Below are 18,731 nucleotides of genomic sequence, written 5' to 3'. Positions count from 1 at the left end.
CGTTTTTCCTTGATTTTCATGTCGATACTTATCGCGTATATTCGGGTCTTGATCCTAAATGATGCGTTTTATAATTGCGAGTCTAATAAGACTATTTTCATGCGATTTGGTTCATTGGACTCCAAGATTCCTTACCTGTTAAATTTTCCAGATTGAATCTACAAGTTTCATCACGAGCACATCTGGTTTTGATCATATGTTGTCGTTGGGAGTATTTTTGAGGGTTGTTACATCGGTATATCCTATTTGTTTGCATCATCATAGGTTCATTCGAGTATGAGAAAATATTTGATCAAACGAAGTCTGCTTCCACGTTTATGTTTATCGTTTGTGACCGGGTTTTCTCCTTTTTCCCATAACCTGACTTGAACCTAAAATATGGTAAGCAAACACGACAAACATGGTGAAGTTTAAAACATGAACTTCAATTATACCCGAAATACATAACAACCAAAAAACAAGTCATTTTTATACAATTCTTTTCTATAAACACCTATTTTCATAACAAGGTTCGGTAGCTTCCAAATATAAAAAGTAAAACTACCAGCCAAAAAATACATAAACAAATGTATTGGTGACATATAAAAACTAGGGTTGAGTTATAATGCAAAGGATCTAAAAGTAAGAAGGGTAAGAAGTCACCAGAGAGTAACAAGTGTCCTAGGAGGAATTAAATGGAAATAGTAATTTTGTCTACAAAACGAAAGAGAATATGCACATGCAAGTCACATGTTACCCCCCCCCCCCAATTTTTAAACGTCCGTAACTTTTTTATACATCATTTGTTTTTAAAAAAAATTATACCATAAAATCGAGCGTTTTTTTATCTTTAATATGAGTACCATATTGTTATATTTTTCAAAAAAAATCAAAAACCTAGTTACATATTACACAATGGACATGATGTAAAACACAATGTAAAGTAAATCAAAAACACAATCAATGACAAACAGATAAAGACACAATGGACAACATACTAAAACACAATGACCATAACATATAACACAATGGCGATAACATATAACACAATAAGTATCAGACTAAATAAAAACACAATTGGTGACAACAGATAAAAGATACAATTAATGATAACAGATAAAAGACACAATGTAGAGCAGTGAAAACACAATAGAAAACAAACTAAAAACACAATACACAACAAACTAAAACACAATGAACAGAATAATAAAAAAATTGAACAAATTATTAAAACATAATAGAAAACATATTAAACACAATGACCTGAACTAATAACACAATTTATAGAAAACCCAGATATAACACCATCTTCATTGTGTCATATACTGTGTTATAGGTTCTTATAAAAACACAATGGATAGAACCCAAATTAATATTGTGTCATATATTGTGTTATAGGTTTTGATAATAACACAATGTACAGAAACTCTACTAAAACGTAATGACCAAAACCCAGTTAAAAAACACAATGAACTGAACCTTTAACACAATGCGAAAAAACCCAGTAAAAATGAAATTTTTTATTTTATTTTTATATGATAATATGGTACTCATATTAAAGATAAAAAAGGCTCGTTATTATGGTGATTTTTTTTTTAAATTGTCGTATGAAAAAGTTATTGACGTTTTAAATCGATGGAGGAATTGACATGTGTCTTGCATGTGGAGAGAGAAAATCCATAAATATAGGATTCCCTTTATACACTTCTATTATCTTCTTTTTCCTAAGGGTGGAGGGTATAAGGGTGTTTGAGTTGTGCGGTGAATGGGGGTCACCGATCGGTGACCACCTCCACTTGATTGAGTTGGGTGTTTGAGTTGGAGAGAGGTTGCCATTTTCGGTGAGTGTTCACCGATTTGTTTGAGAGGAGAGGAGAGAGGAGAGAGAGAGAAGGGACCAATCATGTTTTTTTTAATTGAGGGGTGTTTGACTATACCTAGTGATTGAGTGTAAAATGGGGAGTAGAATGGGGAGTTGACATGACATAATACTATTGGGTAGAATTTCACTCAAACACCCTAAGTTGTTTGACTATACCCTCCACCCTAAAACTAATCTCAACCCTCCAAATCTAAGATTAATGGACTAGAAAACTTCTTACCCTTCTTATTTATTTTATCCTTTGTATTTAATGTTAACCCGTAAAAACTAATATTTAATTCTAGCCACTTTTCTATCTTTCATAACAAAAAGGTCTAATTTTGGAAAGAGACTTGCCCTTTCTTTCTTTTAATTGGATGGCAGTAAAGAAACAACTTTGAAACTTGGCAAAATAAGCCCTTCTGATAAAAAGGAATTGCACTCTGGTCCTTCTAAAGTTAGTGTTTCTTTGACTAACCCCATGTAGATATTTCCAAAAGAAGAATCCTTTTTCTAGAATCTAGCTTTTTTCCATCTTTAGATTCTTTTTTTCCTCAAAAACCTACTCTACCATCTACAAGTCAAGAACCATGAGCGGTTAGAGACTCAGAGCGTTAAATTTTTTTATTTTAAACTCAAGTGGTTAAAACCACTAAAATACAGGACTCAAAAAGTAATTTACACTAAAAGAATATATCAAACTCAAGAGTGGGGCAATTTAGGAATTCTGCTCTCTAATTATAAAGATTCAAGATCATTAACTGATTAATTACAATCTTGAGTTGATCACACAAAGGTCATTTCTTGCAAAACAACCATTTCAACCTCAAGAAATGGCACTAAAATCAAATGATATATTAATTAAAACAATAAACTATGACTAATATTATCAGGCTCAACAAAAAGATGCAACATTTATGGAGAGGATGCATCAAACACAACTTCATTGAGCATATCATCTTCACCATTAGCCATTGCACAAAAGCCTGCATCTTTATCATCATCATCATCATCGTCGTTAGAAGACGAAGAAGAATGCCGCCTTTCAAGCCGCGAATGAGCTGCTATAAAGATCAACTTCTGCGCCTGCTCAACACCATTCCCTGATCGAGCCCGTTTCAAAAACGACGAATTCCATTTGAACCCACACGAAGTAGCATGAAGAAAGATCAACCTCACTGCGACTTTCCTCAAAGAATTGAACTCGGTTAAATAAGTTTCCCAAACAAGCCTGCTACTTTGCGGGTTGGCTATTTTCATCTTGCCCGTAACGGGGTCTCTTTGTTTAAGCTGCACAGCTTGAGCGTAAACCGAATCTAGACCATCCGTTCGCCATTTCATAAGCTCCATCAATACAATGTGAGCTTCTTCGCGCGATACAAGCCGTGTTATAAGCTTGTCAACATCCTTTTCTTGGTCAGAAGTCAAGCATTTAAAAGGGGGCATATACCTCCCACTTCTATCCCTAATCAAATAAAACGGATCAAGTATAAATGCAGCTGCCCATGCAGGATGATAGTTTCTCTTAAACCTTTTATTAAACACCTTTTCGACATCACTCTCAACTATTTGAAACTTCAAACACCACTCCTTAACTTTCCCTCTTAGCTCCTCCCAAAGCGGCAAACATTGTCCGATCCTCGGTCTTTCTTTCTCGATCTCACGAGCCATGTCTTTAACCAACCTAACCAACGAATGAACCGCTTCGACTTCCCTCCAAAACTGCGGATTCCTCACTATTTCCTCAACCTCTCTAGCAAACTGATCCTCCATTGAATCTTTTCGCCAACTCTCATCAACTAAAACCAACTGTAATATTCTAGCTGAACCTAACACATCTTCCACCATATTAAACACCGGTTCGAACCCGTTTCCTGACGCTCCTGGCGGTACACGCAGCAACCGCGCTCGACCCGATTCTTGAAACTGATACTTAAGAAACAAATTCCTAACATAAGACACATTATTCACAAAGTTTGCAACTTTATAACAACCATCACTCACATTCTTAAACAAAGGCAATTCTTTACTAAAATCTTTAACCAACTTACTAACCCCATGAAACTGACAACAAATATTAACCATCCACTCATGTTTCATTTCAAGATTCTTTAAAGCAGTTGACTTTAACCCATCAGAAACAACCCCAACACACTGTTGAACATTCCCATTACTCCCACAAATCCCCACAATAGTTTCCATCAAAACATCCTCTGCATGCTCCGGAAACACATACCCATTTACAAAAACACCTCGCCGGAAAACCCTCGTTCCGTTTGGTAAATTCACCGATAAATTAATAATCTTTTCATCAAAAAGATTATACCCTTTTGATTTTGACCCAAACCCATCTGCCGAAAGTTGAAAAAACATCGATTCACGGATCCGATCGTCTGATTCGGATCTTGCAGCTTGGTATTTGAATTCCAGCCGGTCTCCGGCGAGTTCCCGGCGGGTTAACGCCGGTAACCCGAGTTGGGTCAAGAAAGTTTTGAACTTTGGGTGATTTAAGCTTGAAAATGTTATATTCTCACAGTTTTCATACACCCAATCTGATAATAAGTTGAGTGATGAAGCAATTTGTGATTTGGTCAACGCTTGACCCGGTTGACTTTTTGGAGATTTTAGTTTTCTCACACTGTTTTCCAACTTAGCTAATGCGGTTAAATCATCTTTCCCACCGGATAACTGATGGTACTGCTGGGTCGGGTCGGGTCGGGTTAGGGTACCGGAAACATTCACATTCATAGCCACCGGAGCCGGTAACAATGCAGGTAAAAAATCGGGTCGGGTCGGGTTATTTGGGTTCGGATTCGGGTACGGGTATGATCCGTGGATTGAGAATCTTGCGGGTTCGGGTTGGATCATTGAGATCGGAGTGGCAGAGTGAGCGGTGGTTTTATTCCGTTTCCGGTGGTTTTGCGGCGAAAACGACGTCGTCGGAGATGGTAAACTAGTAACGGAAGTTGGTTTTGGGTTAACGGCGTTAGGTGAACCGTTATCGAAATTTGGGCATGTGCCTCGTTTGAGATGCTCGGAGGCGGTTCTTGAAGGGTTTGAAGCGGAGAAAACGGCGTCGCATAAGCAACAACGGAGTTTAACGGCGTTAGGCGAGGCGTTATCGGAACTGTTGATGACGATTGGTTCTAAATGAGACCAATACCATGCTCCTTTACCGTTTATTGCTTTTGTACGGATTGTTAGTAGCCCTTCAAACCGGTTTTTAACAGTTTTTTTTGCCGTTGACTGCGTTGACTCGGTTGTTACCGGTGGTGGTAGTGGTTGTTGGGTGGTGGATGTGGTGGTCTCCGTTGCCATTGTTATAAATTTGGAAAAATATTACTTGTGTGAGGGAAAAAGTGGTTGGAGTGAGTTGCATTATTTTGGCCGGAGTGAGAGGTTAGAGTGGCCGGAATAGGAAGAAGTGGCGGTGGTGCATGGTGGCTCCGGCGAGGTGATGTGGTTGTTGGGAGTAAGTGTGTTTGTGTTTGGAAGAGAGGTGGAGGAAAGTGGGAGTGTGAGTCAAATAAGGGGTGTTTTGGTGTTGTTTATTTTTGTTTTAGGACACATTTTAATTGATTTGGAAAAATAATGATATTTGGCATGATGTGATCATTTTTGTTTTTTTTTTTTAATATGTATGGTTGATAAAGAGAAGTAGAGTGATCATTACTTAAATCAATAAAGTTAATTTTATAGGTAGTGTAACCATATTGGTGAATAAGTAATTTCAATAAAAAGAATTTTCTCTTTGGTAAAAAAGAGAAAAATGCCCGGATAGTCCCTGTGGTTTCGCCATTTTTCACTTATAGTCCTCAACTTTCTAAAACTACCTGAATAGTTCCCAAATTTTCATTTTTTGTTCCCGGATAGTCCCTGGGTGTAACTTCAGTTACTTTTCTCTGTTAAAATGATGTGAAATGACAAAAATACCCTTACCTTAAAAGGCCAAACCATAGGGACTATCCGGGCATCTTCTTCATTTTTATTTATAAAACCCCACCACCACACTTCATCTTCAACCCCCACCCACCATCACCCTCCTCCACCCTCCACCATCGCCGCCGACATCATCTTCTCTATAGTTATGTTGATGCTGCTGCTACTGTTGTTGTTTCATTTGAAAAGGCTATGACGATGGAAATTATTTCGAGCAAAATCGGAATTTATAGATCTGATCCGTATCTTGGCAAGGCAACTCGGACAATATGTATTTGATACATGCTACTGTGATTGCAGCCATGGCGGATTTCGACAGTAAATTCCGATGATAATATATTTGAGCCTCAGAACCTTTATCGTTGGAGATACAACTCTGTATAAGAACATTTATCTACCTAGAGGTGCACATTTCGTTTTTTTAATCCCATTCCGGTTCAGGTTGAAATGGTTTCGGTTTGGGTCAACAATGGTCAAAACTGGTGTTTGGTAAAACTAGTTTACAGGTGGAAAAGGATCAGTTCGGTTTAAAACTAGTTCTAGTTATTAATTGGTGTCAAGGGAGAAAGGGGAACAGTTTCACCAAACCTGTATCATATTCGGTTTCGGGTCAGGTCAAAACCGGTTCCAGTTCACAAACCGGTTTTCTGTTCACTTCTATATTTATAATAACCATCTTGAAAAATGAGATGAGGTGTTATGTTGTGTTATTCTCATGTGAATTGAGACTATGGTGAGAATGCGATTGAGGAGGTTTCTGTGCCATTTGATGATGGTGATGGTGGAGGTTGTGGTAGTAGCAGTATTTTGTAAACTTGTTTAAAGGCTGTGATGATCAGTGTATTCAGAGGGGACATCGAAGATCCGATTTGTATCTTGGCAGGGCAAGATCCAGATGGCATAGTGAAGAAGAATTTGATATTCTCTTACCATGAAACTGTGTATCTGCAGCCACGGCGTAACACGTTTCTTCTTTGTCCCCATCTCCCAATTACAGATCTGAGCCTATTCATTTACCTCTTTACAAGTGGAAAAGGCTCGGTTCGGTTTAAAACTAGTTCTGGCTCTTAACCGGTTTCAAGGGAGTAGTTCTCAAACTGATAAGTGGAAAAGGATCGGTTTCTGTTTAGGTAAAAAACCGTTTTTTTTTTGTTGACCTCGACATGTACCTATAACCGCCTTAAATGATGAGATGAGGTGTTATGTTGTGTTATGCTCTCAATTGAATTGAGGCTCAGGTGAGAATGAGGAGGTTTCTTAAAGTAACTTTCCTCTTGCCATTTTGACTGGCAACGTTTTCTGATGATGATTGATGATGATGAGTGATGATGATTATGTTGCTGTTGTTGTTCCATTTAAAAAAGGCTATGACGATGGAAATTATATTAAGCAAAATCAGAATTTACATATCGGATCCGTATCGGACTGTGATTGCAGCCATGGCGGATTTCGACAACAAATTCCGATGATAACATATTTGGGTGGAGGTTGAAGATGAAGTGTGGTGGTGGGGTTTTATAAATAAAAATGAAGAAGATGCCTGGATAGTCCCTATGGTTTGGCCTTTTAAGGTAAGGGTATTTTTGTCATTTCACATCATTTTAACAGAGAAAAGTAACTGAAGTTAGACCCAGGGACTATCCAGGAACAAAAAATGAAAACTTGGGGACTATTCAGGTAGTTTTAGAAAGTTGAGGACTATAGGTGAAAAAAGGCGAAACCACAGGGACTATCCGGGCATTTTTCTCGGTAAAAAATGTATTAGAGTATATGAAGTAAAGGGTTGATGGGTTCTAGAGTTGTAAACGAATCGAACGAACACGAATAAGGCATTCTTCTAGTTTATTCATTAAGTAATGAACCTATTCATGAACTGTTCACGAACGTTTACCGAACGAGATTTCTTGTTCGTATTCGTTCTGACGTTAACGAAATAAATGTGTTCATGAACTTTTCACAAACATTACGGAACAATAATGAACACAAGAACACAAATAAATGTTCATCAACATACATGAAAACAATCGAACGTTCATACACACGAACAAATACAAACGAACATATATAGTATAACTAGGGTTTCAAAATTAAAAAAAAAAAACTAAAACCAATAAAATAAAAATATAACATATAAAAACCTTTAAGTGAATAAACACAAATTAACATATATGAGCGAACATAAATGAACATATTACCGAACATTCACGAACCTAATTGAACACTTTATCGAACATTCACGAACATAAACAAACGGATGCATCCTTTGTTCATGTTTGTTCGTTTAGCTTAACGAATAGAATTTCTTGTACGTGTTCGTTCATTTAATAAACGAACGAACATAAACGAACTTTTCACCAAATGATTCACGAGCTGTTCGCTGAACTTCCAGTTCGTTTACAGCCCTGGTTACTTTTATTATGTGAGACATTTAAATATTAATGTGAGACATTTAAATATTAGTTTCTAACTATGGGGCAGTAAATGGTTTTTCTTTGTCTATTGTTGACTTTGGAGCTAGGTATCTTTTTGGATATAGTTTTTTTTATATTGTGAGATTCGGGAAGGGTTCGCTTATCTCTCTCACCCTTTTTAGATCTTACTATTTGCTTTGCTATGGGTGAAATTTGTTAGGTACGGTCGTTGTTGTTGTAAATATGGAGCAGTGCGAAAGAAAGATAGAGAAGGGTGGTTTTAACATGGCAAGAAGCACCATGTTGGAACAGGTCCCATGGCCTTCCATATGACAATATGTTTCGGGACTAGAGACCGTGAGAAGGGTGAGACAATATGTTTCAGGACTAGAGACCGTGAGAAGGGTGAGTGAAGACAGAACGGGATGGATACCGTCCACCCTAAGTGGAATGAATTTAATTGGTCATTTCTTAAAGAGTGTGAACGCACAATAGAACGGAGTATTAATGTATTAATTAACGTAGTTTATTTTAAATTATGTTGACTTTTTGTAGTTATATTAGAAACTAATTATATATATAGTTATGAGTCTTGAAAACTCAATTTCACGTATCTAATTTTTCTTGCGTATCTTACTTTAAAATGTTAAATATCATTTCTCAATAACATTTAGATATAAAATATCTAAATGTATCTACCAAGTGGTCATGTACATGTTAATTTGTAGCAATCAAGTTATAAATACAAAAAAAAATGTCAAATAACTAACTATGGTACGATGAAAATGTTGCAGAAATAACTATTTCATTTCATTTTACTCACCTCTATTCAGTACACATAACTGGAAACGATGTTGGCACTATATTTGATGACACATCTTTTTTCGGTTGTGGGCTCAAGCATCCCTCAACCATTAGTTTATTCATGTAATTGTTTTTTTTCATCTCCAAAAAAATTGATATCAAAGATTCAAAGTACCCTTTTTACAATTTTAATCCAACTAATTCTAATGCTTGTTTGAATCCAAAATAAATAAATAAACAAAAAATTATGGATACCATCATCATCATATTCAGTAAATCTCACCAATAGCAAAACTACGGGTAGAGTCTAAGGAGAGTAAGATGTAGTACCCTTACCTCTACCCTGTAGGAATTGAGAGACTGCTTACAGTAAGACTCTCGGCTCAATATTAGTTTTGCATCAAGCGTTAGACACATAAGGCACATAACACTCGACAATCGGGACAAATGCCGATTTGTGCATGTACCTCTCGTCTTTCGGCTATCAAGGTCACCACATGATGAATAATTATGCATGATTAACTCAATTAGTGAGTGTAAAAATTAACTCTCAGTTTTTTGTGAAAGTACAAGTTTACTCTCCACTTTGTCACCTTCATATGATTTTTTTAAAGTATGTAACGTAATTAAAAAATAAATCTAAATCGAAAAACTAGTTTGCTGACATTATACTTCACTTGATTTGATACAAACTTTCGCTTGATAAATAACAATTATTAATTTTTATTGAGAATTTAATACTAGTCACATAAATACTTGAATGTTAAGAATGCAATTTATTTTTGGTCCTTTAATGTTCAATGTGGTCTTGAATGATTAAGACATGATAAGAGTACGACATAACTTTAATACCTTCGTTAACTAGGCTAGTACCACCATGATTTGTCATAAATGTTTTGATTTAAAGGACCATCGATTTTATTTCGAAACGGGTTACAAGCCAACTACATTGATTAAAATAAATTTGCCGTTAAAAAAAATATAAAACCTTTTATCACTTAGACAAATAAAACAAAATTCTGACCCACTTTTGTCTATTTGGGCCAAAAATGTCTCTGGGGTCTGGTGGCCCATTTGGTCTCAGATCTGTCTCTTGGGCCAAAATTATCCTTCTAGCAAATGAGCATAAAGCCATAAACTATGATGTTTCTAACGGGTGAAAATCACCTCTAGGCCCATACAGTAAAGGGTTCCCACAATCCCACGGGCCAATGGGCTTCTTATCCAAATATAAATAGCCAGGCCGTAAGCGGTCTGATCCAGCCACAAAAAAACTAACCCGAAAATATGAAATTGGTATAACTAGCGGTGTAAACGAGCTGGGCCGAGCCTAAGCCCGACTAGGCTCGAGCTCGGCTCGTCATGTTTTTATGAAGCTTGAGCTCGAGCTTGGCTCGCGAATAAAACCCAAAGCTCCAGCTCGGCTGGAGCTATTTTGAGAACAATCTCAAACGAGCTAATAGCTCGGTCCGAACTCACTTCAATATCGCTTAAATGAGCCAAATCTTGGCTCGTGCTCGGCTCACTAATGCTATTATCATCATTATTATATTATATTTATATATAAAAACTAAAATTTTGTTTAGGCTCGCGAGCCTAAAACAGTTTTGTATTTCAGGCTCGAACTCGAGCTCAAGCTTGTTAAGGCTCGGCTCGTTCTAGCTTTTAACCGTGCTGATCGCGAGCATTTGGGCTTGTTTACATCCGTAGGTATACCTGATTCATATTACATCCCTTGTACTTGCTAAAATAAAATAAAATAAAATAAAACTTCATTTCATGTGTTGGCCTCCATCCATCATACTAACCCTTCATCACTCTGGCCCCTCTTTGTCGTTTGATTTCTATCTACTGGAAAAGATCGCTGGTCGGAGTAACACGACGATCTAATCACCTAGCGATCGTTTCTTAATTTCTCCAACGATTGTTTCTTAATTGCAAATGTGGGATACGTTTGCATGGTTACTATTCTTCTTCATCCTCATTGCTATCTGAAGGGGTATGGTCCCAGATCTCGCGTCAGCATCGACCGCGAGTGACCATTACCCTTATCAAAACCCCCACTAGCTAACAACCCACTTGTGCCCATGCGGGAACGCGTCGACACAAGGGTTGAATCCAATCTATCTAATAACAAAGGAGGACTTACATGGAACAGGAGAACGGTAGAATGATGCGACATAGCATCACATCTGGTGTACGAAAACGAAAGTATTCACAGCGACGCGGCATCGCACCGCGTCCAGTGAACACTTCTATCAATACAGGAAAGCCTTACCTTGGGCATAGAAGAAGATGAACGTAGCGGTACGGTTGACACCGCACCATACGGACATTTTCGTCACGACAAGGGATGCAGGCAAGACGACGATGCGGCTAGCACTGCATCTCGCGTATTCCTTGATCACAAGTAGGAGACGCGGTAACTTCAGATGTTACCGCACGTAGCGATGCGGCTTGCACCGCATCCTATGTACTCAAGCAAGTGGTACTGACACCACAGTGCAAGTGGCACCAATGACAGTTACCTGTCAGAGCTACGTAAGCAATGGACTGACGTGGCGTAACCTCCATAACCGACGAGCCTGACACACCTGAAAAGGGGCAGCACGTCGTCAGTCCATCCATCATCATCCTCCTCCACTCCTCGGCTATAAATACCAACCCCAAACCAGGTTTGAGGTATCTTCTCACAACTCTCTCACTACTACTACTATCTTACTTTGCTTCCCAAGCAAACTACTGATTCTCACGCCGGAGAGTGGTAACAAGGAGCACCCCCCACCCCATCCTCCTTGTTACGAGTCACGGCTTGTTTCCTTGTGCAGGAGATCAACCACCGGTGATCCAGCCAGCGATCCTCGAGAGGAAGGGATTAACCCTTCTTGACGAGATCAGTGAGTTAACCCTGCCCGGTTAACCATTGTTTCATCATTGGCGCCCACCGCTACTCTTAGCATTTTCTAATCCATCCCTTTTTCCTCTCTCACGATCATGACTGATCACCAAAACAACACTGCGGATAACCAAAATCCTCCAATCCCAAACCCGGTAGGGGTCAATGCCTCGACCTCCCAACCCGGACACATTGGCACGTCCACACAAAGGAGCCCCTCCTTTATGTTCAGACATGAGTTGTCACAGTTCCCATCTGTGATCCCACCAGGCACGACCATTCATGCCTGGTACGAGCAGCAGGCAGCTACGCTGACTGCAGCATACAACCGCGCTTGTACTGAAGCGAATATACGAGCTGGGCTTCCCCCAGCACCGCACACCCCTGTTGAGCGTATTTTACAATACGACGGCAGGATCCATTCACGCCCGGCTTCAAGAAGCCGACGTGAAGAAAGGGGATCGTCTTACTGTTCGGTCCACACCCTCAACGAGGATGATTCCTCATACGGGTCCCACACCAGAGGACCGGTACACACCCGCCTTGGTCCCCATGGCGAGGACAGGAGGCGATCAACCTCCAGACGCGGCCCCGGCATTCAGAGCCGATTGGCCCCACAACCATACACCGAAGGGTACGGTCATACCGACCCTGACGACCATAGCTACCGCGGTGATTCGCATGACACCAGTAGCAGACCAGGAGGACGCAACTATGTTCCTCCCAGTCACCCCCGCAACACATACCTTAGGGCGGCAAAGCGCCCTGCGAACGAACCATACAGGCCAAAGGCAGCGGCCGAAAATTCCAAGTTCGGCACGCGGATTGCCAACGCCCATATCACCACGACAAAGTTCCCATTCAACGTTGGGAAATACAATGGTTCGACCGACCCGGACGACCACATGAACGTCTTCATGGGCGCGGGCATCAACGGCCAGTGGGATGAACCCACTTGGTGCAATTTTTTCCCCCAGACCCTTACGGGCCTGGCCAGGGCATGGTTCGATTCTTTGCCAGTGGGATCACTGGATTCATTCGAGGACTTGCGTACCAAGTTCCTCGCACATTTTTGCCAACAGCGACGCCACGAGCGAGATTCGTGTGACGTCATGAACATCTGGCGAAGGAACGACGAATCGCTCGAAGCATTCGTCGTCCGTTATAATAAAGAGTGCCTGGAGATAGGTGACGTGGCAGACCAGATGGCACGAAACCACTTCATCCGGGCCGTCAAAGACAGAGAGATGATCATGACCATCTCTGGCAAGGAGGGCTTGCCCAAAAAATGGGAAGATGTCATGACTGCGGTCAAGAAATACGCCCAGACGCAGCGGTCACTCGAACCGCATGTGGCAAAGGCGAAACCCCAAGCCGAAACATCCCAACAAGGGTCCAAGCGTAACAATAAACGCAACCGGGACGTTGGAAATCGCGATATTTCCAAACCATACTTCCCGCAAACCAACACGTTCGACCCAAAGAACTACAACCCCGCCCGAGACAGTCGGGCGCCCAAGAAAGAATCTCGGGACCGCAACTGGACCGAGATCACCATGTCGCCAAGTGAGGTCCTCCTTGCGGACCCACAGTTCTTGCGACCGGCCCAACCAATGAAGTCCAAGAAAAATCAGGACCTCACACTCTATTGTGAGTACCACAAGGACTCGGGCCACACCACCAACAGCTGTATCAGTCTCCGACTGGAGATTGAGCGCGCCTTAAAGGAGGGGAAACTGCAACATCTTTTGCCAGGTGGGCAAAAACCCACCAAGCGCATTACCCCTCACGGCGAAGGTACCTCCTCCGGGAAGCGAACCATGCACGTGGCTTCCACCCACATGATCCACGGAGGCAAGGGCAGGCCGCGGAAAGCGGCAAGAAGGCCGGAATGTGACTGGAAGGACGAGCAAGTCGTCTTTCCAAAAGTCCGAGGCGGACCGCGCGATAGGCGCGCCGTCGTCATTTCAGGCCAACTGGCACACTACTGCACCGAGCGTCTATTCATCGACCCGGGCAGTACATCTGATATAATCTACGAACAATGCTTCAACCAGTTCGACCAGGAGGACAAAGATCGGTTGCAAGCAGTAGATTACCCGTTAACCGGGTTCGCAGGGGAAACTGTCTTTCCCCTAGGCCAGATTACTTTTCCTGTGCGTCTTTCCAGCGGAAACCGCACAAGGACAGAAGAGGTAAACTTCATGGTTTTACCTCACACCTCCAGATATGACGTACTCCTCGGGAGAGAATCCCAAGGAGATTTCAATATGATTACGTCGGTCCCCCACTCTGCGGTTGGTTTCCCAACCGAATCGGGGGTCGCGATAATCTATGCCCGCAGGGACGTCATGATGTCGGACGAAGTACGTCCGACCAAGGTCGCAAGGCCCACCCCCAATGACCAGCCAGAAAAATGGGTTCTCAACGCGAGATACCCAGAACAAAAGGTCACATTGGGTCACGCCTTGTCCCCGACCACCAAAGCGCAACTGAAGCAGCTCCTCTTCAGGAACCAAGACATCTTCGCGTGGACACCCGCAGACATGACCGGGGTCCCACGTGATATTGCGCAACATCACTTGAATACCATGCCAGGTATCAAGCCAGTGATCCAAGGCCAACGCCACCTTGGGTCAGCTAAAAATCAGGCGATGCAAGAGCAGATCGAAGAACTGCTCTCCGCAGGCATCCTGCGGGAAGTTAAATACCAGACTTGGTTGTCCAACCCAGTCATGGTAGAAAAACCGTCCGGGGGCTGGCGCATGTGCGTCGATTACAAAGACCTTAACAAAGCCTGCCCCAAGGATTGTTACGCGCTTCCAGAAATCGACGAAAAGGTCGATAATCTCGCACCATTCAGGTGGAAGTGTTTCCTCGATTGCTATAAGGGATACCATCAGGTACAAATGGCAATCGAGGATGAAGACAAAACGGCATTCCGGACTCCCACCGGAAATTACTGCTATACAAAAATGCCGTTTGGGTTGCGCAACGCCGGCTCAACCTACCAAAAGTTGATGAACGACACTTTTCGCGGCCAAATAAGCAAAAGTGTCGAAATCTACATGGACGACCTGGTCGTCATGAGCATGGAAGAAGATACCATGCTCACAGATATTGAAAGAACATTCCAAACTCTGCGAAGCGTTAACATAAAGCTCAATCCAGGGAAATGCTCGTTTGGAATGGAAGAAGGCAAATTCCTTGGGTTCATCGTGACTAAAGATGGATTCAAGGTAAACCCGGAGAAGGTCCAGGCGATCGAGCGCATGCCATCGCCTTCATCGATGAAGGATATGCAACGGCTAGCCGGCAGGCTAGCGGCACTTAACAGATTCTTAGCCAACCACGCAGCTAAGTCTTATCCGTTCATCAAGACCCTGCGGAGCTGTTCAAAGAAAGAACAATTCCAGTGGACCGCAGAGGCTGAACAGGCCTTCCGGGAAATGAAGGAGTGTTTGATACAACTCCCAACTTTAACCGCACCACGCAAGGATGAGCCACTCATACTATACCTATCCGCCGCGGACAACGCGGTGGGTGCGGTACTAATTGTGGAGCGAAAGGGGGTTCAAACACCCATCTACTACATCAGCAAGATGCTCAACGACCCAGAGACGAGGTACTCAATAATGGAGAAATTGGTGCTAGCATTAGTGCACGCTTCAAGACGGTTGCGACGCTACTTCGTAAACCACGTCATCACAGTGCTAACCAATTACAGGATCGGCCCGATCCTCTCCAAACCCGACATCTCTGGGCGATTAGCGAAATGGGCCATCGAGCTGGGCGCGCACACGATACATTATAAACCGCGCCCCGCGATTAAAGGCCAGATCTTAGCTGATTTCGCCGCCGAAGTACCGGTGAACCGCATCCAAGAATGCGAAGAAGCACAAACTCCTGCACCAACGCCACCCTCCTCAGAGACATGGGCACTCTTCACAGATGGTGCCTCCAACGATGAAGGAGCGGGTGCAGGTCTGCGACTCGTCAGCCCCGACGGCCAAGAACTCACATATGCAATCCGCCTCGAATTCAAAAGCACAAACAACGAGGCAGAATATGAGGCTCTGTTAGCGGGGCTACGTTTAGCAGTCAAAATCGGCGTGCAACATCTGGAAGCCCACGTCGACTCTTTGTTAGTTGCAGGCCAAGTACGCGGCGACTATGCCGCAAAGGGGGATATCATGATCCTCTACCTCGAGCAAGTCCTGCAACTAAAATCCAAATTCGCTTCATTCAATATTCGCCATATTAATCGAAGCGAAAACAAGTCCGCAGATGCACTATCAAAACTTGCATCTACCAGCTTCCAACACTTGGCAAAGGAGATACGCATCGAAATCCTGCAAAATCCTTCGGTACCCCTGCGCCAAGTCAACGTCATTCAATACGGTTCAACATCATGGATGACACCTATTATCGCATATCTACAATCCGGTGTGACTCCCGAAAGCAAATCAGAAGCACGCAAACTACAATACAAAGCGTGCCATTATCAGATGGGAGACGGTATCTTATACCGCAAATCATACCTCGGGCCACTACTACGATGCGTCAACCCCCAGGATGCCACATACCTCATTCGAGAGATACACGAGGGCATATGTGGCATACACGCTGGACCACGCATGGTAGTGGCCAAAATCATGAATGCCGGGTATTACTGGCCCGGCATGCACCTGGATGCCGTCAAAGAGTTGCGCAAGTGCATCGACTGTCAACGTCATGCTCCAAAAACCTTGCGGCCAAAAAACAACTTAGTCCCCGTTACAACCGCATGGCCCTTTCAGAAATGGGCAATTGACGTTGTGGGACCTTTCCCTGACGCTCCAGGTGCGGTTAAATTTATCATAGTGGCGGTTGATTACTTCACCAAATGGGTAGAAGCAAAACCACTCGCCTCAACCACTGCTATGATAACAAGAAAGTTCATTTGGGAACACATCATCTGCCGTTTCGGATTACCAATGTGCATCGTCACCGATAACGGCACCAACTTCGCTGCCGACGAATTTCAAAAATGGCTAGAGGAACTACACATTGAGCACATATTCTCCTCAGTCGCACACCCGCAAGGGAACGGCCAAGTCGAGAGTATCAATAAAAGCCTAGTCGAAGGGATCAAGGCACGGTTGGGAACGGCCAGGCGTGGCTGGGTCGATGAACTCCCAAGTATCTTATGGGCTCACCGTACAAGCCCAAAAACAAGCAATGGGGAAACACCCTTCAGCCTAGTCTACGGTTCAGAAGCGGTGATCCCCGCAGAAGTAGGTCTCCCCTCTCCTAGAATGTTGGCTATTGAAAAACTAGACAACAACATGGAACGCAGGATCGATTTGGACCTCTTGGAAGAAAGGCGCGAAAACGCTGCCATCAACGAGGCCAAATATAAATCCAAACTTGAAAAGTACTACAACGCGCGCGTCCGCGTTTGTACTTTCAACCCAGGAGACTACGTCCTACGCGACAATGAGGCATCTAATGCCGAGCGCCCAGGCAAACTCGCCCCCAAGTGGGAAGGACCCTACCTCATCAACGAGGTCTTAGGGAAAGGCGCGTACAGATTGCAAACACTAGAAGGCGAACCTATCGCACGCACATGGAATGCACAACAGCTTCGACGCTGTTATATGTAAGCCATGTTCTTACATTTCTCTATGTAACCTATTGGGCCGCAGGCCATTTGCAAATAAATAAATAAGCAATTTTCTACATTATTGTTTGTTATTACTATTACAAATGCGTGTTCCACTTTGCGGTATCCCAAAAACAGATTGGATAAATCTTCATTCGTGATACCCATACAAAGTGGTAACCACACACAAATATTGTAATAGGCCAGCAAAAGGCAAAAAGACTTGCATGTTTTATCCGGCCGGATACACAAGTTTTTGTTAAACACTTGACACAATTCCTGAGCCCAAAAAGGCAAACAATGGAATTGACGCGGACTCATACGACAAAGGTATGGAGTACACTCAACCCCATTCACAAATGGGTAGAGTTCCGGTAATATAAGCTTTTACAAAGCTTAAAGCAATTCTAAAACCCTCACACGGTAAGTAACAGAATTGATGCATACACATACAACAAAAGTATGGAGTATACTTGACCCCGTTCATAAATGGGTAAAGTTACGCATACACACGTTCAGACATGCAAGAATTAAAAACACTTGTACAAACTGAACAAAGAAACTTTATATTCAAAAAATTCAAGTATCCACATGATGCTTACTGAATTTACATAAAGTTCCTATTCTATACAAGAGGAATACAAAAAGGAGGCACACTCGCCAACCTAAACCCTATTTTGTACCGCTGGTCCCCGCGTCTCCTCCGGCACCACCAGCGGGTTCTTCCTCTTCCACATCCGGATAAAGCATCCGCAAGCGGTCAACATAGTCCGCAACCTCCAAACACTCGTCCAGCTCACCTACACAGGCAAGGGGCGTATCATAAAAGGAGGCTACGGCCGCTTTCAGACGACCTTCGGTATCCACATCACGGAACCCGGATGCCTGATCAGTATAACCGCCTGCGGATAATACATTGATATGACCAATGCAGCGGTTATAACCAGCCTTGAAGCCAGCATCGCGCGCACGTTCCTTAACCAGGTCCAAACCAGATGAGGTCTCAGGGGCATTCATGATAGCCTCGACAATCTGCAATAAAAAGATCATAAGTCTTGAATGCTAATCCAAGCAAATGTAAAGGCAAGGGATACTTACACGCGCGATGCCGTGAGTCCGCAGCCACTCACGGTCAGCTTCCAGCTGGTTAAAAGAGGACGCCAAGGCATCCTTGGCCTCAGCAGCAGCGTCAGCCCG

The 18,731-nt window shown here is 42.7% G+C and overlaps 1 protein-coding gene across 1 annotated transcript; it reads right to left on the bottom strand.

The window, feature by feature from the left end:
• Positions 1 to 2,557: 2,557 nt before the first annotated feature.
• LOC110930553 lies at positions 2,558 to 5,422 on the bottom strand. The gene has a single exon (XM_022173867.2). It carries the CDS (start codon positions 5,156 to 5,158, stop codon positions 2,756 to 2,758), a length of 2,403 nt encoding a protein of 800 aa, XP_022029559.1. The 5' UTR covers positions 5,159 to 5,422; the 3' UTR covers positions 2,558 to 2,755.
• Between the last annotated feature and the right edge of the window lie 13,309 nt (positions 5,423 to 18,731).

The sequence above is a fragment of the Helianthus annuus genome, chromosome 3 (assembly GCF_002127325.2).
Source record: "Helianthus annuus cultivar XRQ/B chromosome 3, HanXRQr2.0-SUNRISE, whole genome shotgun sequence".
Lineage (NCBI taxonomy): Eukaryota > Viridiplantae > Streptophyta > Magnoliopsida > Asterales > Asteraceae > Helianthus > Helianthus annuus.
This window is presented reverse-complemented; position numbering and strand designations above follow the sequence as displayed.